We start from the raw sequence: 25,039 nt of genomic DNA on the forward strand, positions 1-25,039 counted from the left end.
TTTGGCTAGAATTTGGTGAACCTTCTTACACAGAGAGGAGTTTGTCTTTCCCTCTTCGCTTCATGGAATTCTACGCGTATATAAGGGATAATATTGAGCAAGTATATAGTGTGAGTACGGATATACGTACACTACAAGAAATTTTAAAGGAAACTGTGAAATATAATAGCGATAATGGCTTGAATCATTATGTAAAAATAATGAGAAAACCATGTTATTAATATTATAGTATTTTTGAAAATAAAAAATGTTGTGAAATAATTTTTTTAAAATTTTAACGAAAATTAATAGAGAGTTAATGGAAATCATGAAGTTAATAGCTAAAGTTATTATCAGAAGGATCCTGCAGCGTGACATTACTATGTTCAGTAAGCCATGGGGAGGTATGTTTTTGCCTGGAATAACATCGCGGAGGGGGGGGGGGGGTGAGTCACCTTGGAATTCTGTCTGGAAACACATCGTAGGGGATTTCAGATACCTGGGGGTGTGACTAGAAACTATAAACTTTCAAGTACCAATTCATACTATGATTCGGGAACTGAGTTGGAGTGAGATCCTCCCACACTGATTTATTGTTTACTGTTAAAGCATCGAGGACAGCGAAAATAAAATCGGTTGTTCGAATGGATTAATGCGATGTTTGAATTGAGTATGCTAATGGGTACGCTTTATCATGAAAATATCCGAAAATTTTGAATGTATAGCAAGAAAGGCTTGTAAAAACATGATAATACTACTAGTACTAACAACTTACTGCGCTACTAAGGCATCTGAAGTCAACAAATGTACGTTTTATCAAGAAAATTTATAGATTCAAGTATGAATGACTTACAAAAGGATGAAACACATCTGCTAATCGCTCGCTGGAACTAATTTGCTTGGACACAAGGACACCTGAAGTCAATTCAGCTAGGTTTTATCAAGAAAACATCCGAATACAATTAAGGTATAATGTGAGTGACTTATAAAAAATATGAATAAAGGGTGAATAAGGAAATCTCGGACAAATTTAGTAACTGAATTTAGTGATTTGATGAGTTTGGGCTTATAGATTATTTTTCCCCTCCTGTAAATTTAGGGTAATGAGAGATTACGTTCTGTTTTAAGGGGAATGGTGGACAACGAAATGTCGGACAAATTTATTAAATGAATTTAGCGCTTCGACGATGATTTTATTTTAATATAAACCCTCAAGTATCACTTCATAGTAGGTAAGATTCAGGTATTGAGTTGGGGTGGAATCCTCACAAGCAAATAGGATAATATGGTTGCGAGGGAAACACTTTGATTTTGGTCATGTTTTTGCGCTTTGTCATAAAGCTAATCTTCTTTCAGAATCCTCTATGGAAAAAATTTACTAACTATGTGCACCTCTAGCTTCTGGACATCATATATGATCCTTGTTGCCACTAGTGTAAAAACTGGAAAATTCGTGTGATATCAAAGAATTATGAAACCATGTAATTTATTAACAAATGTAAGAATTGTGGAAAACTTGTTTATACATATAATGTAGATGTCAAGTATGACGTTGATTAATAAACCGTATTTCTAACAGAAGTTCAATGTATGAAATTATATCTAGTGGTGAGAAATGAAACTCTGTAGATTCATCTGAAATTTAATTTCTGTGTCTGAAGTTTGCTCATTGCTTAGGAACAGTTCTAACATTCTAACATTTATGGCAAGTTGCCTAAAGTTCTTGCATTTGAACCTTTGAGTAGTGAGAATATAAAAAAGTCATAGAATTTTACTTGAAATCACAAAAAAACACTTTTTGGTAAAACTTTCACCGATCAAATCGAAAATTGTGATTTTCATATTTCTGAAAACTAAAACCCAACTTTATTTAAAAATCGAATATTATTAAACACAGCCAAGTGTATTATACAGAAGACAGCCACGAAGTAAAGCTAAGTCAATTCAAATGTCTCACTCCGTTTCCCCCAAATCATCCTCTAAAATGTCTCAAACTGTATCACCCTTTCTGAAAACTAAAACCCAACTTTATTAAAAAATCAAATATTATTAATAAAATCACATCTATTTTAAACATGGGCGTTCTTATTTCCAAAAACTAAAACCCAACTTTATTAAAAAAATTAAATATTATTAATAAAATCACATGTATTTTAAATGTGGGCATCAAAGTAAAAGCATTCCTCTTTAATACTAACATACGTTTACTTAACACATACAATTTTCTCTTAGAAATAATATTTTTCATCAGTGATAAAACGTTTTCAGTTCGAACAAGCAATTTATCTGCCAAATATACCAAATTTTTTCTTACAAGTAACAATTATTTGATTGTGATAACAACTTTTCTGTCAGAAGTAGCAAGTTTTGCTTAACACTAACAAACCTTCTCATTAAAGTAACAACATTCTTCTTTAATACTACCAAAGGTTTACTTAACACACACAATTTTCTCTTAGAAATAATATTTTTCATCAGTGATAACACGTTTTCTGTTTGAACTAGCAAGTTTTCTACCAAAGATACCAAATTTTTCCTTAGAAGTAACATTTTTTTTTATTGTGATAATAACTTTTCTGTCAGAAGTAGCAAGTTCTGTTTAACACTAACAAACCTTCTCATCAAAGTAACAACATTCTACATTAAAACTAACATACTTTTACTGAACACACACAAATTTCTCTTAGAAATAATATTTTTTCATCAGTGATAACACGTTTTCTGTTCGAACTAGCAAGTTTTCTGTCAAAGATACCAAATTTTAACTTACAAGTAACAATTTTTTGATTGTAATAGCAACTTTTCTGTCAGAAGTAGCAAGTTTTGCTTAACACTAACAAACCTTCTCATCAAAGTAACAACATTCTTCTTTAATACTACCAAACGTTTACTTAACACACACAATCTTCTCTTAGAAATAGTATTTTTCATCAGTGATAACACGTTTTCTGTTCAAACTAGCAAATTTTCTGCCAAAGATACCAAATTTTTTCTTAGAAGTAACATTTTTTTATTGTGATAATAACATTTCTGTCAGAAGTAGCAAGTTTTGCTTAACACTAACAAACCTTCTCATCAAAGTAACAACATTTTACATTAAAAACAACATACTTTTATTTAACACACGCAAATCTCTCTTATAAATAATATTTTTTCATCAGTGATAACAAGTTTTCTGTTCAAACTAGCAAGTTTTCTGCCAAAGATACCAAATTTTTTCTTAGAAGTAACAATTTTTTTATTGTGATAACAACTTTTCTGTCAGAAGTAGCAAGTTTTGCTTAACACTAACAACTCTTCTCATCAAAGTAACAACATTCTTCCTTAATACTACCAAACGTTTACTTAACAAACACAATTTTCTCTTAGAAATAATATTTTTGATCAGTGATAACAAGTTTTCTGTTTGAACTAGCAAGTTTTCTGCCAAAGATACCAAATTTTTTCTTGGAAGTAACATTTTTTTATTGTGATAACAACTTTTCTGTCAGAAGTAGCAAGTTTTGCTTAACACTTACAAACCTTCTCATCAAAGTAACAACATTCTTCTTTAATACTACTAAACGTTTACTTAACACACACAATCTTCTCTTAGAAATAGTATTTTTCATCAGTGATAACACGTTTTCTGTTCAAACTAGCAAATTTTCTGCCAAAGATACCAAATTTTTTCTTAGAAGTAAAATTTTTTTGATTGGGATAATAACATTTCTGTCAGAAGTAGCACGTTTTGCTTAACACTAACAAACCTTCTCATCAAAGTAACAACATTTTACATTAAAAACAACATACTTTTACTTAACACACGCAAATCTCTCTTACAAATAATATTTTTTCATCAGTGATAACACGTTTTCTGTTCGAACTAGCAAGTTTTCTGCCAAAGATACCAAATTTTTTCTTAGAAGTAACAATTTTTTGATTGTGATAACAACTTTTCTGTCAGAAGTAGCAAGTTTTGCTTAACACTAACAACCCTTCTCATCAAAGTAACAACATTTTTGTTTAATACTAACATACTTTTACTGAACACATACAATTTTCTCTTCGAAATAATTTTTTTCGTCACTGATAACACGTTTTCGGTTCGAACTAGCAAGTTTTCTACCAAAGATACCAATATTTGTTTAGAAGTAACATTTTTGATTGTGATAACAAATTTTTTGTCAGAAGTAGCAAGTTTGATTAACACTAACAAATTTTCTCATCAAAGTAACAATATTTTACTTAAAACTAACATACTCTTACTTAACACACACAAATTCCTCTTAGAAATAATATTTTCCGTCAGTGATAACACTTTTTCTGTTCGAACTTGTAAGTTTTTTGTCACAGATACCAAATTTTTTCTTATAAGTAACTTTTCTTTGATTGTGATAACAACTTTTCTGTCAGAAGTAGCAAGTTTTGATTAACACTAGCAAATCTTCTCTTCAAAGTAACAATATTCTTCCTTAATACAACCAAACGTTTACTTAACACTAACAGATTTTCTCTGTGAATCATCAACTTTTCCTTAATACTAACATACTTTTACTTAAACACTCACATTTCTCTTAGGAATAACACTTTTCGTCAGCGATAACACGTTTTCTGCTTGTAGCAAGTTTTCTGTCAAAGATACTTTTTTTCTTAGAAGTAACAATATTTTCGTTATGGTAACAAGTTTTCTGTTCAAACTAGCAAGTTTTCTGCCAAAGATACCAAATTTTTTCTTAGAAGTAACAATTTTTTGATTGTGATAACAAATTTTCTGTCAGAAGTATCAGGTTTTGCTTAACACTAACAAACCTTCTCATCAAAGTAACAACATTCTTCTTTAATACTACCATACGTTTGCTTAAAACACACAATTTTCTCTTAGAAATAATATTTTTGATCAGTGATAACACGCTTTCTGTTCGAACTAGCAAGTTTTCTACCAAAGATACCAACTTTTTTCTTAGAAGTAACAATTTTTTTATTGTGATAACAACTTTTCTGTCAGAAGTAGCAAGTTTTGCTTAAAACTAACAAACCTTCTCATCAAAGTAGCAACATTCCAAAGATACCAACTTTTTTCTTAGAAGTAAAATTTCTTTGATTGTGATAACAACTTTTCTGTCAGAAGTAGCAAGCTTTTCTTAAAACTAACAAACCTTCTCATCAAAGTAGCAACATTCTTCTTTAATACTACCAAACGTTTACTTAACACTATCAGATTTTCTCTTCGAATCATCAATTTTTCCTTAATACTAACATACTTTTACTTAACACACTCAAATTTCTCTTAGAAATAACACTTTTCGTTAGCGATAACACATTTTCTGAATGAAGTAGCAAGTTTTCTGTCAAAGATACTTTTTTGCTTGAAGTAACAATTTTTTCGTTATGATAACAAGTTTTCTATTTGAACTAGCAAGTTTTCTGCCAAATATGCCAGATTTTTTCTTAGAAATAACAATTTTTTGATTGTGATAACAACTTTTCTGTCAGAAGTAGCAAGTTTTGCTTAACACTAACAAATTTTCTCATGAAAGTAACAACATTTTACCTTAAAACTAACATACTCTTACTTAACACACACACATTTCTCTTAGAAATAATATTTTTCGTCAGTGATAACACGTTTTCTGTTCAAACTAGCAAGTTTTCTGTCAAAGATACCAAATTTTTTCTCAGAAGTAACTTTTCTTTGATTGTGATAACAACTTTTCTGTCAGAAGTAGCAAGTTTTGATCATTGCTCATGATAAGCTAACCTAACCTAACTTAAACATGGAGAAATGTTTCTATTTATTTATTAATATTTATTTATACCTAACCTATGGTTTTGGAGGTTAAATGAACCTAACTTAAACGTAGAGAAACCTAACTTTGAAAGAAAACTTGTTAAAAACCTGTTACTTCTAAGAGAAATTTGATAGTGTTAAGTAAAAGTTTATTAATATTAAGAAAAGTTTGTTACTTCGATGCGAAGATTTGTTAGTGTTAGGGATAGTTTACTATTTCCGACAGGAAAATTGTTATCATCAACGAAAAAATTGTTAATTCCAAGAAAAATTTGGTATGTTTGACTTAAAACTTGTCATTTCTAACAGATAACTTGTCATCATAACGAAAATTGCTACTTATAAGGAAAAATTTGGAATCTTTGAGAGAAAACTTGCAAGCTCAGGCAGAAAACGTATTACCACTGATGAAAAGTGTTATTTCTAAGAGAAATTTGAGTATGTTCAGTAAAAGTATGTTAGTATTAAGGAAAAGTTGATGATTCGAAGTGAAAATCTGTTAGTGTTAAGTAAACGTTTGGTAGTATTAAGGAAGAATGTTGTTACTTTGAAGAGAAGATTTGTTAGTGTTAATCAAAACTTGCTACTTCCGACATAAAAGTTGTTATCACACTCAAAGAAAAGTTACTTCTGAGAAAAAATTGGTATCTTTGCCAGAAAACCTGCTAGTTCGAACAGAAAACGTGTTATCACTGACGAAAAATATTATTTCTAAGAGAAATTTGTGTGTGTTAAGCAAGAGTGTGTTAGTTTTAAGGTAAAATGTTGTTAATTTGATGTGAAAACTTGTTAGTGTAAAGCAAAACTTGCTACTTCTGACAAAAAAGTTGTTATCACAATCAAAAAATTGTTACTTACAAGAAAAAATTTGGTATCTTTGGCAGAAAACTTGTTAGTTCGAACAGAAAACTTGTCATAACGAAAAAATTATTACTTCTAAGAAAAAAATGTATCTTTGACAGAAAACTTGCTAATTCGTTCAGAAAACGTGTTATCGCTGACGAAAAGTGTTATTTCTAAGAGAAATTTGAGTGTGTTAAGTAAAAGTATGTTAGTATTAAGGAAAAATTGATGATTCGAAGAGAAAATCTGTTAGTGTTAAGTAAACGTTTGGTAGTATTAAAGAAGAATGTTGTTACGTTGATGAGAAGGTTTGTTAGTGTTAAGCAAAACTTGCTACTTCTGCCAGAAAAGTTGTGATCACAATAAAAAAAATTGTTACTTCTAAGAATCAATTTTGTGTCTTTGGGAAAAGGCTTGCTAGCTCAAACTTAAAGCGTAATATCATTGATGAAAAAATAGTACTTCGACGAACAAATTTTGTTTGGTCGGTAAATATTTAGCGGTATTAATAAAGAATATTGATAATTTAATGAGAATGTTTGTTAGTGTTAAGCAAAAATTGCCAATTCTGACAGAAAAGTTGTTATCACTATAAAAACATTGTTACTTCTAAGAAAAAAATTGGTATTTTTGGCAGATAACTTGCTAGTTCGAACAGAAAACTTGTTATCATAACGAAAAAATTGTTACTTCTAAGAAAAAAAGTATCTTTGACAGAAAACTTGCTGTTTCAAGCAGAAAACGTGTTATCACTGATGAAAAGTGTTATTTTTAAGAAAAAATAGAGTGTTTAACTAAAAATATGTTAGTGTTAAGGAAAAGGTGATGCTTCAAAGTGAAAATCTGTTAGTATTACGTAAACATTTGGTAGTATTAAAAAATAATGTTGTTACTTTGGAAAGAGAATATGTTAGTGTTAATTAAAACTTGCTACTTCTGAGAGAAAAGCTGTTATCACAATCAAAGAAAAGTTACTTCTAAGAAACAATTTGGTATCTTTGACAGAAAACTTGCTAGTTTGAACAGAAAACGTGTTATCACTGACGAAAAATATTAATTCTAATAAGTAGTTGTGGGTGTTAAGTATGATTATGTTACTTTTAAGATGAAATGTTTTAACTTCGATGTTAAAGTTTTTAATTTTTGATCAAAACTTGCTACTTCTGGCAAAAAATTTTTTAACACAATCAAAAAATGTTACTTCTAAGAAAAAATTTGGTATCTTTGGCAGAAAACTTGCTAGTTCGAACTGAAAACGTGTTATCACTGACCAAAAATATTATTTCTAAGAGAAAATTGTGAGTGTTTTGTAAACGTTTGGTAGTATTCAAGATGAATGTTGTTACTTTGACGAGAAGGTTTTTTTTAGTGTTAATCAAAACTTGCTACTTGTGACAGAAAAGTTGTTATCACAATAAAAAAATTGTTACTTCTAAGAAGAAATTTGGTATCTTTGGCAGAAAACTTGCTAGTTTGAACAGAAAACGTGTTATCACTGATGAAAAATATTATTTCTAAGAGAAACTTGTGTGTGTTCAGTAAAAGTATGTTAGTATTAATGTAGAATGTTGTTACTTTGATGAGAAGGTTTGTTAGTGTTAAACAGAATTTGCTACTTCTGACAGAAAATTTGTTATCACAATCAAAAAATTTTTACTTGTAAGAAAAAATATGGTATCTCTGGCAAAAAACTTGCTAGTTCGAACAGAAAACGTGTTATCACTGATGAAAAAATATTATTTCTAAGAGAAAATTGTATGTGTTAAGTAAACGTTTGGTAGTATTAAAGAAGAATGTTGTTACTTTGATGAGAAGGTTTGTTAGTGTTAAGCAAAATTTGCTACTTCTGACAGAAAAGTTGCTCTCACAATCAAAAAATTGTTACTTGTAAGAAAAAATATGGTATCTTTGGCAGAAAACTTGCTAGTTCGAACAAAAAACGTGTTATCACTGATGAAAAAATATTATTTCTAAGAGAGATTTGTGTGTGTTGAGTAAACGTTTGGTAGTATTAAAGAAGAATGTTGTTACTTTGATGAGAAGGTTTGTTAGTGTTAAGCAAAATTTGCTACTTCTGACAGAAAAGTTGCTATCACAATCAAAAAATTGTTACTTCTAAGAAAAAATATGGTATATTTGACAGAAAACTTGCTAGTTCGAACAGAAAACGTGTTATCACTGATGAAAAAATATTATTTCTAAGAGAAATTTGTGTGTGTTCAGTAAAAGTATGTTAGTTTTAATGTAAAATGTTGTTACTTTGATGAGAAGGTTTGTTAGTGTTAAGCAAAACTTGCTACTTCTGACAGAAAAGTTGTAATCACAATAAAAAAAAAGTTACTTCTAAGAAAAAATTTGGTATCTTTGGCAGAAAATTTGCTAGTTCGAACAGAAAACGTGTTATCACTAATGAAAAATATTATTTCTAAGAGAAAATTGTGTATGTTAAGTAAACGTTTGGTAGTATTAAAGAAGAATGTCGTTACTTTGATTAGAAGGTTTGTTAGTGTTAAGCAAAACTTAATACTTCTGACAGAAAAGTTGCTATCACGATCAAAAAATTGTTACTTGTAAGGAAAAATTTGGTATCTATGGCAGAAAACTTGCTAGTTCGAACAGAAAACGTGTTATCACTGATGAAAAAATATTATTTCTAAGAGAAATTTGTGTGTGTTCAGTAAAAGTATGTTAGTTTTAATGTAGAATGTTGTTACTTTGATGAGAAGGTTTGTTAGTGTTAAACAGAACTTGCTACTTCTATTAGAAAAGTTGTTATAAAAAAAAAAATTGTTACTTGTAAGAAAAAATTTGGTATCTTTTGCAGAAAACTTGCTAGTTCGAACTGAAAACGTGTTATCACTGATGAAAAATATTATTTCTAAGAGAAAATTGTGTGAGTTAGGTAAACATTTGGTGGTATTAAAAAAGAATGTTGTTACTTTGATGCCCACATTCAAAATGCATGTGATTTTATTAATAATATTTGATTTTTTTTAATACAGTTGGGTTTTAGTTTTCGGAAAAAGAACGCTCATGTTTAAAATACATGTGATTTTATTAATAATATTTTTTTTTTTTTAATAAAGTTGGGTTTTAGTTTTCAGAAAGGGCGATACAGTTTGAGACATTTTAGAGGATGATTTGAGTTAAACGGAGTGAGACATTTGAATTGACTTAGATTTACTTCGTGGCTGTGTTCTGTATAATACACTTGGCTGTATTTAATATTATTCGATTTTTTTAATAAAGTTGGATTTTAGTTTTCAGAAATACGAGCATCCCAATTTTCAATTTGGTCGGTGAAAGTTCTAGCAAAAAGCGTTTTTTTTGTGATTTCATGTAAAATTCTATGACTTTTTAATATTCTCACTACTCAATGCTTCAAATGCAAGAACTTTAGGCAGCTTGCCATAAATGTTAGAATGTTACGAGTTGTTCCTAAGCAATGAGCAAACTTCAGACACAGAAATTAAATTTCAGATGAATCTACAGAGTTCCATTTATCACCACTAGATATAATTTCATAAATTGAACTTCTATAAGAAGTACGGTTTATTAATCAACGTCATACTTGACATCTACATTATATGTATAAACGAGTTTTCCACAATTCTTACATTTGTGAATAAATTCCAAGGTTTCAAAATTCTTTGATATCACACGAAACTTCCGGTTTTTACACCAGTGGCAACGCGGATCCTATATGATGTCCAGAAGATGGAGGTGCACATAGTTAGTAAATTTTTTCCATAGAGGATTCTGAAAGAAGATTAGCTTTATGACAAAGCGCAAAAAATGACAAAAATCAAAGCGTTGCCCTTGAAACCACATTATTCTATTTGTTTGTGAGGAACCCACCCCAACTCAATCCCCGAATCTTACTTACTATGAAGTGGTACTTTAGGGTTTATATTAAACTAAAATCATCGTCGAAGCACTAAATTCAGTTAATAAATTTGTCCGACATTTCGTTGTCCACCATTCCCCTTAAAACAGAACGTAATCTGTCATTACCCTAAATTTACAGGAGGGGAAAAATAATCTATAAGCCCAAGCTCATCAAATCACTAAATTCAGTTACTAAATTTGTCCGAGATTTCCTTATCCACACTATTTTCATGTGTTTACAAGCCATTCATATAATACCTTAATTTTATTCGGATGTTTTCTTGATAAACCCTAGCTGAATTGACCTCAGGTGTCCTTATGTCCAAGCAAATTGCGATTAGTAGCTGTGTTTCATCCTTTTGCAAGTAATTCATATTTTAATCAATACGCTTTCTAATATTTTACTGATAAAACTTACATTTGTTGACCTCAGATGCCTTAGTAGTGCAGTAAGTTGTTAGTACTAGTAGTATTATCATGTTTTTGCAAATCTTTCTTAATATACATTCAACATATTCAGACATTTGCATGATATAATGTAGCCATTAGTATATTCGATTCAAATATCGCATTAACCCATTCCAACAACAGGTTATATCTTTGCTGTCATCGATCCTTAAACCGTAAACAATAAGCCAGTGTCGGTAGTTTTTACTCCAACTCAGCCCCTGAATCATACTATGAATTGAAACTTGAAAGTCTATAGTTTCTAGTCACACCCCTAGGTATCTGAAATCCCCTACGATGCGTTTCCATACAGAATTCCCAGGTGACTAACCCCCCCCCCCCCTCAACGTAATTATTCTAGGCACAAAAATACCTCCCCATGGCTTACTGAATATAGCAATGTCACGCTGCAGGAGCCTTCTGATAACAACTTTAGCTATTAACTTCATGATTTTCATTAACTCTCTATTAACGTTTTCTATAAAATTTTAAAAAATTATTTCAAAACATTTTTTATTTTCAAAAATGCTATAATATTAATAACACGGTTTTCTCATTATTTTTACATAATGATTCAAGCCATTATCGCTATTAAATTTCACAGTTTCCTTTAAAAGTTCTTGTAGTGTACGTATATCCATACTCACACTATATACTTGCTCAATATTATCCCTTATATACGCGTAGAATTCCATGAAGCGAAGAGGGAAAGACAAGCTCCTCTCTGTGTAAGAAGGTTCATCAAATTCTAGCCAAAATGCTAGAGTGTTTTCTTCCTTAAATATAGATTAACCATTATTTCCAATAACTTTATTAATGTTTTTATACAATTTAAAAAAAGTATTTCGAAAATTATATAGACATAAGAATTTATACACAGTTTCAACTGGTTATTTTTTGTCTGGCATAGTTGAAAGGCCTATACCTTACCCTTTTCCAAGAAAAACAAAAAAAGTTGGGCCATTCATCTCCAGCCGTTGCATATGAGTAGCGTCGTTACCCCTAGCTCTCTTTTCAGGAGGAGGCGCGCATTTCTATAAATTGTCTTTAAAAAGAAGAAAAATTTTAGTATAAAAATCACGACTCCCTTTTACAGAAAAAAAATAGTGAAAGTAGGATTTTTATGAAAAGCCTCTTAAACTAACAATCATCTAAAGAGTAGATAAAATCTATGAATATAAAAATAAGAGCATTTAAATTGACCCATCCCTTCCTTTCCGGGAAGGTAAAACATTGAAGATTTAACTAAATCATTATATCTCTTCATAATGGAAGTATTTGCTTTCATCAATGCCATTTGAGAATAGAACATCCCCCTCATAAGGTATAAATGTCTGCAAAAGCAAGCCTTTCCCCCTTTTAATAATAAAATATGTATTTCATTTAGATTGTAAGAGACAAAGGTCTAATTTTAGCAACTCCCCCCCCCCTAAATTAAAGACTGCTTTCTAGCCTAATACTATCATAGTTAAAAAGCATTGTTTTCATAGTTATGCGAGCCCGCAATCTTAATCCTTTCAATCTGGTGCGACTACCCATTTTTCTCAATTTAGATAAGGCGCGTGCTAAGGTTGTTTATCAAATCTCCCCTCTCAAGATATAATCACATAGTTTTTGTCTATATCACGAGTTTACCGATTCTGTTGGTTTTAAATGCACGTGAAAAGACAATTTGAGAAGCTACTTCAAATGAAAGAATAAAAATGGTCATGAATGGTGGGAGCAGGGATGAGGGGTAGTGGAAAAAAGAGCGTATTTTATGCTTCCTAACGACTATAAACATCGCTTAATTGAGATTTTTTTGGGGGGGGGGGGAACCCTGAATTTGAATATGTTGGAGGGGGACTACAAAAAAATTATTTTATTTTGAATAACCTAAGAAAATTTACTAAACAGAACTCACATTATAAATCTGTGTAGCTAAAGTTTCCAAATTAATAATATCAGATGTACTCTCCATGGTGGCTTGAGACTGTATGATAATTTAACGCATGTCTATTATAAACAAAATCTCAAGGGTGAATTGTGATGTAAAGGGAAACTTTACATAGCTCCCCGATTGACCTAGAAAGAAACACGTGATCTTGTCCCGTTAGAGTCGATCAGTACGTTTAGAAACAACAAACGTATTGACCTAGAAAGAGGTGTCATTGACCCTCTCCCGTTAGACTCGATCAATAATCCAGCAATTGTTGATGTGAACTTATGTTGAAATCCAAGAAACATCCAGCAATTGTTGTTGACATCCAAGAAACATCCAGCAATTGTTGTTGACATCCAAGAAACATCCATCAACAGTGAGAAAAACCATGAAAAAACATCCTCGGTGAGAAAAACCATAAAAACATGCATAAATTATGTTCGCCTTCTATCTATTGGGTACCCTGTCCCGTTAGACTCGATTATGGATGGCAGCACAGGTCCCCCCCCCCGGCGCTGGCACTGTCATCCCTACTAGTCTATAGTCCTATTACTATCAAGATGGCCTTAATTCTAACTTGTGTACAAACTAATCATGACATAACCCTTTAAGAACCAAAACGAGAGCCAGTCATTGAACTGAGCCATTGTGCAAAAGTGATACCAAATTAAACATAAAATAATAAAGAAAATACTAAAATAGATTGTTGCTCTATCTTAAAAGGGATTGATAATATTTTGATTCTATAGTGTCCTTAATTGGTTTGCTTTTACTGTACCAAAACTTCTATTTTATTTTATGTTTTCAGTAAAGCACCAATTTTGTATAATCATAAAAGCATAGGGAAACATAATTAGTTGTTTTTTTGTACTAGTTATATTAATATATATTAAACAGGCTGTGAGATAATAATTTTTGTCCGTTTTCAGTTTCAACTTCGCTCTTTACTTCCCTTGGAAAAACTTTGTTTTTTTTAAATTAATATTTTTAAGACCTTCCAGGGCACCGATTCAGAAAAATGAAGGGAGGTATCAATTTTACTGTTTTTTAATGAAGACACAAAAAAAACTGTTATTTCTTGAAATGAACGGATGTTATTTCTTAGAAAGTTATTTCTTAGAAGATGAACAGCATACATGTCTAACATCATAGCGTGACAGTGACACTTTTTATTTCGTTTAATCAGAGGCAATAAGTCATACTTACGTCATTATTCCATATTGAAACAGTTTTGAAATTAAAGTCGTAAGCCTTAAGCTACAGAAACTAACATTAAGTGTTCCCAGGCAAAGTTGGTACGATCATAATTTTGTCTTTTCTTTTTTTTTCAAAATTTACACTTAACGCTGAATTGACTCAGTACCAGTGAAAAAGCCGAATAAATTTTTTTTTCTAACAGCTAAAAGTCCGCCGTAATTGGTATCATAGCTAGTCTTAATTGACGGACAACAGTATTAAGGATCCTTCATTATTGGGCATTAACGCTAATAAAGCAAAAATCATTGGCAGTGCAATAGCGCTGTCTAAGTATAGAGCGAAGTGGGCACAATGTATAATTTTTTGTTCTGACACTTCGTATACAAGGAGTTGTCGTATAAACTTCGAAAGGAGCTCATTCGATTGGAAATAGGAAGTTCTAATGCCCTTTTTAAGAGTCAAAAGTGATCAGAGAGCAACTAGCCCCCACCCCCATGCTCTCTTTTCCCCAAATGCATCCGATCGGCATTTTTAGATAGGCATTTTGTTCAAAATAGACAAAAGATCATATAACAATGCCTTTAGGGTTGGCATAACCCCCCCCCCACCGCCTGGGGGCAATGAATGTAAGTTATGCCCAGGTGACATATAAGGTCTATATGCAAGGGATGGTCGTATAACCTTTTGAGGAGGTTCATTTGATTGAAGATTGGAAGTTCTAGTTCCCTTTTTAAGAGTCAAAAGTGATCGGAGGGCAATTAACCCCCTCCCCCTCCACACCCTTTTCCCCAAATGCATCTGATTAAATAAACAATTAGATAGCTATTTTGTTCAAAATAGTCCAAAGATCATACAGCAATGCTTCTGAGGTTGACACAATCCCCAGAGCCTGGGGGCAAGGATTGTGAGTTATGCCCCGGAGGCATATAAGATTTTTATGGAAAGGGTGGTCGTATAAACTTTGAAGACGTTTGATTGGAAATTAAAGGTTCTAATTCCATTTTTAGGAGTCAAAAGTGATTTGAGGGCAACTAATCCCTCCCCCCTACGTCCTCTTTTCCCCAACTGTAAAAAATCAAAATTTTGATATAGCCATTTTGTTCAAAATAGTTTAAAGATCATGTAACAATACCTCCAGGGATTACAAAAACCCCAGAGCCCAGAGTAAGGGGTTGAAAGCTATACCCCGGGGGCACATAAGGTTTCTGTGGAATGAGTGGTCGTATAAAAAGCGGCGGTGGCTCATTCGATTGGAAATGTATGAATGTTGACAATTTATTTCTTTGTCAGCAGAGCAATTATCTGATTCTAAGGCCAAATTTTCAGATCAACTCAAATGGGAATTTTTTCTAATACCCAAAAACCAACATTCCACGCCCTCTTTTTCCTAAACTCAAAGATGAGAGTTTTGCAACAGCCATTTTGTTAAAAATAGCCCAAAGATAACAATACCTCCAGGGTTTACAGCCCCTCCACAGCCCAGAGGGAGTGTTGTAAATTATACCTCGGGGGCACATAAGGTTCTTATGGAAGGAGTGGTCGTAAAAGTTCGGCGGACACTCATTCGATTGGAAATCGTCTTGGGAAGGTACGAACGTTTAAAAGTTTATTTCTTTGTCAGCAGGGCAATTATCGAACTCTCAGGCAAAATTTTCAGAGGAACTCAAATGGGAACTTTTTAATACCCTAAAAACAACCTTGCGGAAAATTCTAAAATCCATAAGGAAAATACCCAGAATTCATAAGTAACTATGCTATGGTTTTGCTCGATGAGAGAACTTTTAAAAGTCGAACCAAAATTTACGAGACAAAATTTTTGATGCATAATACATGAGATCTCCTCGTATTCCCCAAAAAATTCCTGGAAAGTTTGTTCAATCCCCAGTCGTTTCCAAGATATTACAGACATACAATTTTAACGGTTCTTGGGAACATACTATTTCTTGATAGACCTCACTAGCCTACTTCACCGCGAATAGATTAAAAGTCCCATTGGGCTAATAGTGCCAAAATCCTTAGATTGATGCTTACTTACTTACTAAAGTCCCATACATCCTCATGGGACGTCTTGGGGCCACTCCTTCCAGAATCTGATGAACTAGGGTTCGATATGCTGTTCAGTCTAGTGCAGCTCGGGATGATTGATAGATAATAGACACAGATTTACCAGCCCCACATCCCCCTCTAAACAAAAATATTTCACTCCCTTTGCCTCCCACCCCCACTCTAAAAATTTCCGACCGATCCCACAAGTCGCTTTTGAGATGTTATAGCTACTCCATGTTGATAGGCTGGATACAGAGTTTCTTATTATTTATTTCCACCCCTCCCTCAAAGTCAAAATTTCAGGTCCACTTGGCCCTTCAACTACCCTGAAGTTTTACCTCGATTCCTCAAGAGAGAATGTTCCTGATAGAATGCAGACACGCTACTTTGATACTGTGTACACATGCTTTCTTTCAGTGTACATTGCTACTTCACCAGCAATAGATTTTAGTGAAACAGTGGCTCATATTACCATAACATTCAAAGAAATTGAAAACAAAAATTCTTATGTCCTTCCCTCTAACCCCCCCCCCCCCAACAAGTCAACATTTAATGTCCATTTTTGTCTTTATAAAATATCATACCTTTCTTGTGACCGCCTTAATATAGCCTTTTTGACTACACTCGCCAAATGCTGCTCAAGATTCAAATCCCCTACAGAGACCCTCCAACCCCCCCCCCTGGAAACAAGAATATATTAAACAATGACTGAAAATAGGAAAACGAGAAATATCCCTGTTTCAAATCTAGGTGAAAACAAAGCTCCAGGTAGCATACCAAGTTGTTACCAAAACAGGATTTAAAACCACAGTTGAAAATCAATCAAAAAAATAATGGCAAACCCACAAAATCAGCCACCTTCTTTTTAGTAGTTTCTTCGACCACAGTGACTTTCCGTTACAATTTAAATAAAATATATTAAAAATGGTAAGGTTTTTAACAAGACAGTGGACACCGTCTTATTAAGAAGTTTTACCCGTTTTTAATATGTTTTCGTTTGAACTTTGTATATAGTCTAGGCCAAATTGTAGTTACCATAGGGGTAAACTTGCAATTTTGATAAAAAATACACTGGTAGCTTAGTGATTATTATATTTGGAAAGGTTGCTGAATGGTATATTTCTGGTTAAGATGATTTATGTGACAGAAATCAGATAGGAAAAAAGATACATAGTATTATTAAATTCTCTTTACAAACATGGTCTATTTCTAGATATCTTATCCTAATTTATAAGTTTAACCTTATTGATATAATATCTCAGATAAGAATATCAATGAAGCTTTGTACGGGAGAACTTAAGACTTTTATTTCCAAGTATCACCCCGTTTTTAATTTTTTTTTTCTTTTTTTTATGAAGTTGGTTTATTCTTCGTGCTCCGTAGTTTTTTTTTGTGTTTGTGTAGAAAAAAAAAAATCTTTTTTTAAGTGACAGACTGTAACGGAGAAAAGTATATAAAGTTGTGAAAATTCAAGATAATTTTTGTCAAAAATAAACAAGACTTGCATTAAATAAATAGGGCTAAAAGAATATTCAGAGGAGCTATGCTGACAATAAAGAGGTGAAAATTAGGCGGTTATGTCAAATTTGTAAGTTTTTAGTCGGTTTTCACTATTCCGTATGTTCACCCGGAATTGCAAATTCGGCCTATGAAGCCTTTTGATAGTCAAACAAAGTACAAGGAGTTTGTAAGAATGAAGGAGTTCGGCTATTTTCTGACGACAGTGAATGAAATACAACCTAAGCGAATATTTCAGCCATTTGACTAATACCCGTCTTCCACAAAACCTGGTGCAAATAGTGATAAAATAACAATAATCATAATTAAGTAATAATAAACCAGTAAGAGTATTAGTTTCTTATTATTTAATTAAGCGTTATTGTTATTATTTAATTACTTATCTAATTTTATTAATTAAATCTATGATACTATCAATCTAGTTCATTACTATAATATCTTTCTTACATATTTTCCAACGAGCAGTAGAGCCTGCCGGACAAAAAGCATGAAAAAAACATAACCTGCAGTCTTTTGAGAGGACCAGAAACCTATTGACTTTATCTGTGTAATGAACAATACCTGCTTCAGGTACCCGTCGTATAATGTCACAGGATTGTATTCATAGCTTAAGATTATTAACTGGCTGGGACTGCGACACCTACCAATAGACAGTGATTACAACAATCAACCACTAGTCAAAAAAATTATTAAAGAAAAAAACCCTAACTTAAATTTAGTCGTTCTTCTAAATGAAAATAAAAAGAAAATGGCTGACTAAACACTATATTTCTTCTAATAATTGATCACAAATAATTAAAGAAATCACAGGGTTAAATCAACAAACCAAATCGATTATAAAAAAATATTAACAAAACATAATTACTCGTCAAATCTATTGATCACCATGTCCTTGCTCAATAAAACTTACAGTCCTGGTTGAGGTTATGTGCATTGGCTGGCAAACACACTTTTTAGTAGGATAAACTACAACAGTATTAAAGCTAAAAAAATTTGCCTCTTCCCGTTACTCAGGACATGACAGCACTATATCAAATAGGTGCATAAAAAGTATTCTACACGATAAAAATCTCATCCGCGCAAACATGCGGGAAGTCTAACGATTAAAATCATGATAATATTTCAAGAATTACTATACAAGATTGTGAGCAATAACGACATAAATTTAACATTATTCTTTGAACTAAGCGACCATAGAGGGTGAATGAGCCACACCACAAGGATCGCTCCACTCATTTCTAGAAGAAGCATTTTTAAATTTTCTGGCCCAGAGAAATAAAAATCAAAATTTTTCTTTCTCCCTTTAAAATTTCTGATGAATTTTGTCACGGGACAGTTGTTTGTAATTTGGTTTACTCATTGACATATTGGTCTTTCTGTAGATCAGCAAAAAAAAAAAAAAAAAAAAAAAAAAAAAAAAAAAAAACAGAAAAGCTCAAAAAGCATTATATGAATATGACCCAAAAGTTTCGGCTCCCAAGCGAGACACCTTTGTCATTAAGAAATTTTGTTGTTTTCAGATATTTATCGATTTCTTTATCTGAATCCGTATCTGTTTCTTTTGAACACACACTAATTTTCAATTCTTTTACAAGTGACGTATGTTTTTTTGTAACCCTCTTGTTAGTTAAATTTAACAATGTACTACCCGTGAAAGACATATATGATAAGTTCATAGCTGTAAGTTCGAGCGAAATGAAGTTGTAATAGTTCAGTTGCGAATAATGATGAGCTGCAATAATCCCTGAAAGTATATTTTAGCGGGGATTTGGGGATCATCAGGCAGAAATTATGTCACAAAAAAATCTTATAGTTACTCATTATATAGACAAAAACTGCTTACAATTACCCGTTAACAGAAAAAAAATCTCTAAAGAAGTTTGCTAACAACTAATTAGTTAGAAAAAAATTCCTGCCCGAGACAAATGTTCCCGTAAACATATTGATGAAAAGAGCATGAAATACCTAAGAAGAATATTATCAGCTCTTGTAAGTGATTCAGCAAGAACAAATATTTTCGTTCCTAAAAGTTTACTTCATACTAAAGATTGCATATATACTCTGCAAATAGTGTTTAAAAAACAATGGCCTATACTCTAGATTATTTCATTTCGCCATATTGCTCTAACCGTGCAATAAGGGGATAAATAATAATAAAAACAAATCGCTGATTGAGCTTATACATTTAAGGGTCATCCTCTCACGCTGAATCGACTTGTATAGCCTAAATTGCTTCAATTAGCGAATTTTGAAAAGGACCAGATAAAATTATAAATTCCCATATATGAATATTCCCAAAATGAATATCATTAAACACATTTTTAATTATATCTATTTCAAATTAATTCTATGTAACATTCACCTTGATGGAATCCGTAGAATATGAACTAGAGAAGGGAATATAGTGGTATACATGTGATCCCCACATTCAAGAAAAGTAGTTTGAGGCTTTTAACATTCTTTCACTTGTCCTATCCGTAAGACCGGAAATCTTGACCATCAAGCAGTTGCAGACAAACTAAAGTCATAAACCAATATAACTACGACAGAGTGATGTAAGACCAATGATTACATTGTAAGCTTCGAGTGCTTAATGGGAAATTATTGCCTTTACTGAATTCATGGATGACTATGAGAAATTTCGCCCTGGGGGACGACTATATACTTGACATGTAAAGGGTCTTTAAACCATGAAACATAAAACATGAATGGGAAATTGGGTAATTGTAATAACAGACACGGTTAAAGTAGGTATGGTAAAAAGACACTTCAAATGCGCCTAACTTGCCTTATGAGCCTTCAAAAGCATCAATGGATATTAGAGCTTATAGAGAAAGTATAAAAGCATAAGTGACTTCGCCTAAAAAAGCCATATGAAGACATGGCTTATAAAACCTTTGGAAGGATAAATCAAATGATCAAGTTAACTCTCACAAACTACCATAGTTAAAAGTTAGTCATAGTATGTGGCTTTTTGACGTAGAATATTTTAAACAGCTCACATGTGCTGAGAGGAGTAGCTTATGACAGTGAAAAGGAAATACAATTGGAAAAATAATTGTTTGGATATTGCGAATCAGATTAGAAATACAAACAAGGAATATTAGAAGGTCATAGTCAAGCAACAAAGTTGAAAATATTAACGCAATAAATAGAATAGACACATAAACATAGTCTCTTTAACACGAAAATTGTTACGCGCTTTTAATTCTCAACTTTCTTTCTTAAGCTTGAAATTATAAGACTACAAATTTCGCTCTCTTCCAAATTCTAAAACAAAAAGGAATCTCTTTGATTTACTATCTATTGAAAGCTCCGAACATTTTCCCGATGATCTTTATTTTAGTCAAGACAATTACAAAGAAAATCAAGACTTTTCATATAATTTTTAAAAACAGAATTTCTACACGGAAAACTCTAATAGCGTCTTAAATTAATAATAAATAAAACCTCCACAGATATTGCAATCTTTTCTATTTTTTTATTATTTTGCCTGAGGTTCTGTCATTGATATGGATCGACATTCAATCCTCTTACTATAAATCGCTTATAAATTTCAACGCTTGATGCACCAAGCCTATGTTAAATCACAAGCTGAATAAATAAAGGCTGAGGGGCATCACTTGGTAGAAAATAAAATTCAAGGAAGTTCAAAATTTAGGTTGAAGTTCAATATGGGCATTAATAAAAGAATACTATCGAAAATGTAGACTGTTTTTCATTGGACTATGAATACTTTTTCACACATATATTTTAAAAAATTTTGACTCGAGTCTTTTTTGAGTGATAAAGAATCCGCAAGGTTTTAGATTGACAAACCAAAACAATAGAGCTATCAGCTCAAATTGCTATATAAGTATGACCCAAACGTTTCGACTCCCAAGCGAGACTTCCTTATCTGAATCCGTATTTGTTTCTTTTGAACACACACTAATTTTCAATTTCTTTACTAGTAATGTATGTTTGTTTTAATGTATGTTTATAATGTTTATAATTTACTAATGTTTGTTTATATTAATGTATGTTTTTTGTAACCATTTTCTTAGTCCAATTTTACAATGTACTGCCTCTGAACGACATTTATAATTGCTGTAAGTTCGAGCGAAATAAACTTATAATAGTTCAGTTGCAATCACTATGTAGACTGTTTTTAGGTTGACTGTTTTTCATTGGATTATGAATACTACGTCTGACACGTATTTTAAAAATTTTCTATTCATTAACAGCGAGAAATTTTTTAGTTTGAGTTCAACACTGAGGTGGATCAGGAAGTTTTAACAGCAACATGAAGGTTTAATAGTCGAAAGATATGGGAAGATATAGAAATACTACTTCTAAGGTTTATAGTGGCTCTGCATCACTCATATTATTAACAATGATTATACTTACTAACAATATGGACATAATGGTCAGCCTGAGTTAACAGCTGGCGCATTTCGGAAAGAGCTTAAAGACCCAGAGGGTTGTAGTTCAAACCCTTTGAAGAACAATATGGATAGTGTAAAGGGCCGCTAAAGACTACTATTGTATTGTAGGACTCACTTGAGCTTTCTAAATATGCAATTAATCCTAAAAAATTGTGTGACTTAGACTGTTAATAATTTCTTAGATTACATTGCCTTTCCAGAAAATAACTACAATGTCAATAAACTAATGTCATAATTCAAACAAAAATAACTAATGTCATTATTTACAAATTTATCTGTTGATATATATCTAGTTCATATTACCTACGATTAGTGTGTTTTAGGTCATATTTTCTCAAATAGACACAGTCAACCTCGCTAAACAAGAATGCTGCATGGTTAAAGGTCTGAAACTGAGGAAAACAGTTCTAAAGTATTTTAATTTTGGTGTAAATGCAGATTTAATATATTTATATCTTAGATTAGCATACTGGATTTCTGCTATCTGAAGTATGTGGAATGACATCAGAGAATCTGATACTAAATCGATTCACTTTAGAATTTTAACAATGGAAAAAAGTAGTATAGAAGATACATTGCTGATTTTGAGTCTAATACATTAACCATCTGGTATAAGAAAATAATGATATCTTTTTATGATTACTTGTGTATTTGACAATGTTTTAAAGCATATTTCAGAAGGAAGTAAGTCAAATGGCTTCTAGAAGAATTTTTTATAGGGAAAAGAAAACGACTTAGTCAATAACCATTATTTGAACCTTTCGCCGCACTATTTGGCCAAGATTATCTGACCAAAATCTACACTATCTGACCAAATAATCTCCATTTTTTTATAATGACACACTAAATGCATTCTTCACAAGACAAATTGACCAAATCCAATTTAAAGTGTACTTAAGAATATGAGCAAACAGAAAAAAATTCTGAGTATTTTTTTTCCAGCAGATGATATCTGTATTAAAATCAAAACCAAGCCAAACTTCTGTTGATATTTTTTTTTTAAGTTTGCATTACAGACCATGTCTAACAGTCCAATCCATTTTAAAGAAATTTTCATAAAAACTCTGGTGCTCAAACTAAAAAAGAAATTTTAGGCGCTTCTGAACAGCTTTTAAAAAAATAATTAAAAAAAATGAAAGCTTGCTTTTTAAAGCACTCATTCTTAGTAAGTCAGAACTCTCCAGGATCAGCATTATACATTCAAAGTCCTTCAAGTTCTTAAGTACCAAGATCCTGTCAAAGATTAGAACAGCACTCAATAATACAAGATACTTCTTACAGTTATCACTAGCATGAATACACTTTGAAAACAGTATCGAAGGGGAATGCGGGTTTAATACCACAAATGGTATTTAAGGTACTCCTTAAGTCTGGCGGGTAGAAGAATATTGTCAATATTCGGGCTTTCAAGATGTTTACGGACTGCCATTCGTGCTAGATGTTTAAGAGTGCCAACCATACGGGGGACTTGATAGAAAGTGACACGTGACTCGGAATTCCTGAAAGGAAAAACGTAATGATACACTTATATAGCAAGATTTTCCCCCCTCACTTTGAATACGACAGATGTTAAATACTGAATCTCACACCAACAAAGCCTATACTGATTATCATGTCTTAATTTTCTTTGTCTTTTTTCAAAATCTACAATTTTGTCTAGTACCAAGGACACCAAAATGAAAATATTTTTTGCCCCATGAACTGTTCTTAGGTCTCCTCATACTTAACAGCCACGGTTTCTCAAGATTAATTTCTTCGCACAAAATTATGAAAATTATGGGCAGGACCACATTTTTGTCAGTGTTGTCACAATGGATCCAAAGAATAAGTAAGATAAACTAATTCGTTAAATTTGCCACCACTATTCATTCCAAAATCGAAATATTAACATTTTATTGGTTCCAAAGACAATTACACATTCAAAGGAAATTCACGCCTTCTTAAGATGTCTGGGTCCATAGACTTTTAGCTCATTTTTCACCCAAATTTCTTATTTTTGAATTTAGTATCCTCTACAACCAGCAACTGCAGAACTAAAAATAACGATCTTCTTCATTCAGAATTCGATTCCTTATTTTTCCTATTTTTTACGATATATATGATTAAAAGTTTTTACTTAAGCAATTTGAAAAATCATAATTCATTTTAACTGTTTAAATGTTTTGTTTTTTTGGGGAGCTGGTAGGTAAATAGAAACAGAAGGGTTCCAATTCCAATTTCTCCTTTCCAGAGATATCTAAACAGATTTTAATTTGGGCGATTTTACAGATTTTACTTGATTTTGTTGGATGCGAGGGTATATAAGCTTCCTTAGTATTGAGGGGTCCTTCGTCAAGTTAGGGTCAAGTTAGGCGTTTCATAGCACATAAAGTCGCACCGTTATGCGTGAAGGGGTTCAGTTCAGTATTTTAAATTTTATATAATAGCAAATACTTAAGATTTTGAGCATTACATGAAAGCAGCTCTTTTCGAGAATGTTATTATCCATTTGGGTTTGTTATTTTAGGTATTAAACATTTTTACTTTGTTTTCCAATTTGTTTTTATTAAGATTAAGATTTGAAAATTAATGAGCCCTGAAAACATCTAATTAGAATGGATAACTTTTACTTTACATCTGAAAATATTCTGCCAATCCCTAACCATTTCTCATTTTTCCAGTTCTATTTACTTATCTTTTATAATTATTAATTTTGGCGTACATAAATAAATAAGCAAAACGGAAAAACTTACGCTGCCCAACATCTGAATACAATAGATTTATTAAAGTATATAGTATAAGAATTTAAGGGAAACTGAAATTTCTTTGGAGGTTGAAAAGAGGCTTTGATAGATTGGGAGGGGGAAGGAGGAGCGTGCATTGCTGCGGTGGCCTCAGGAAGCTTAGTGCTGCAGCGAGTTGTTAGTAGTAGCAGTAGTATAAGAATCTCGTTAAGCAGTTTTTCATCTCTCCCACTACATATAAAGTAAACATGCTTCTGCAGGTATACTCAATCGATTAAAG

General features: G+C 31.9%; 1 protein-coding gene across 2 annotated transcripts in view; it reads right to left on the bottom strand.

Moving 5' to 3' along the window:
* Positions 1-19,000: 19,000 nt before the first annotated feature.
* The window catches only part of LOC148942160 (WD repeat and SOCS box-containing protein 1-like), a 91,208-nt gene continuing 85,169 nt past the window's right edge, over positions 19,001-25,039 (bottom strand). For both annotated transcript variants that reach the window (XM_089103594.1, XM_089103593.1), the window contains exon 9: positions 19,001-23,535. In XM_089103594.1, the coding sequence (XP_088959720.1) occupies positions 23,370-23,535 (166 nt within the window). In that variant the 3' untranslated portion in view covers positions 19,001-23,369. The remainder of the gene's footprint in view (positions 23,536-25,039) is intronic.

Source organism: Artemia sp. Qi Xiang Cuo, chromosome 17, assembly GCF_049724085.1.
Source record: "Artemia sp. Qi Xiang Cuo chromosome 17, ASM4972408v1, whole genome shotgun sequence".
NCBI classification, from domain to species: Eukaryota; Metazoa; Arthropoda; class Branchiopoda; order Anostraca; family Artemiidae; genus Artemia; species Artemia sp. Qi Xiang Cuo.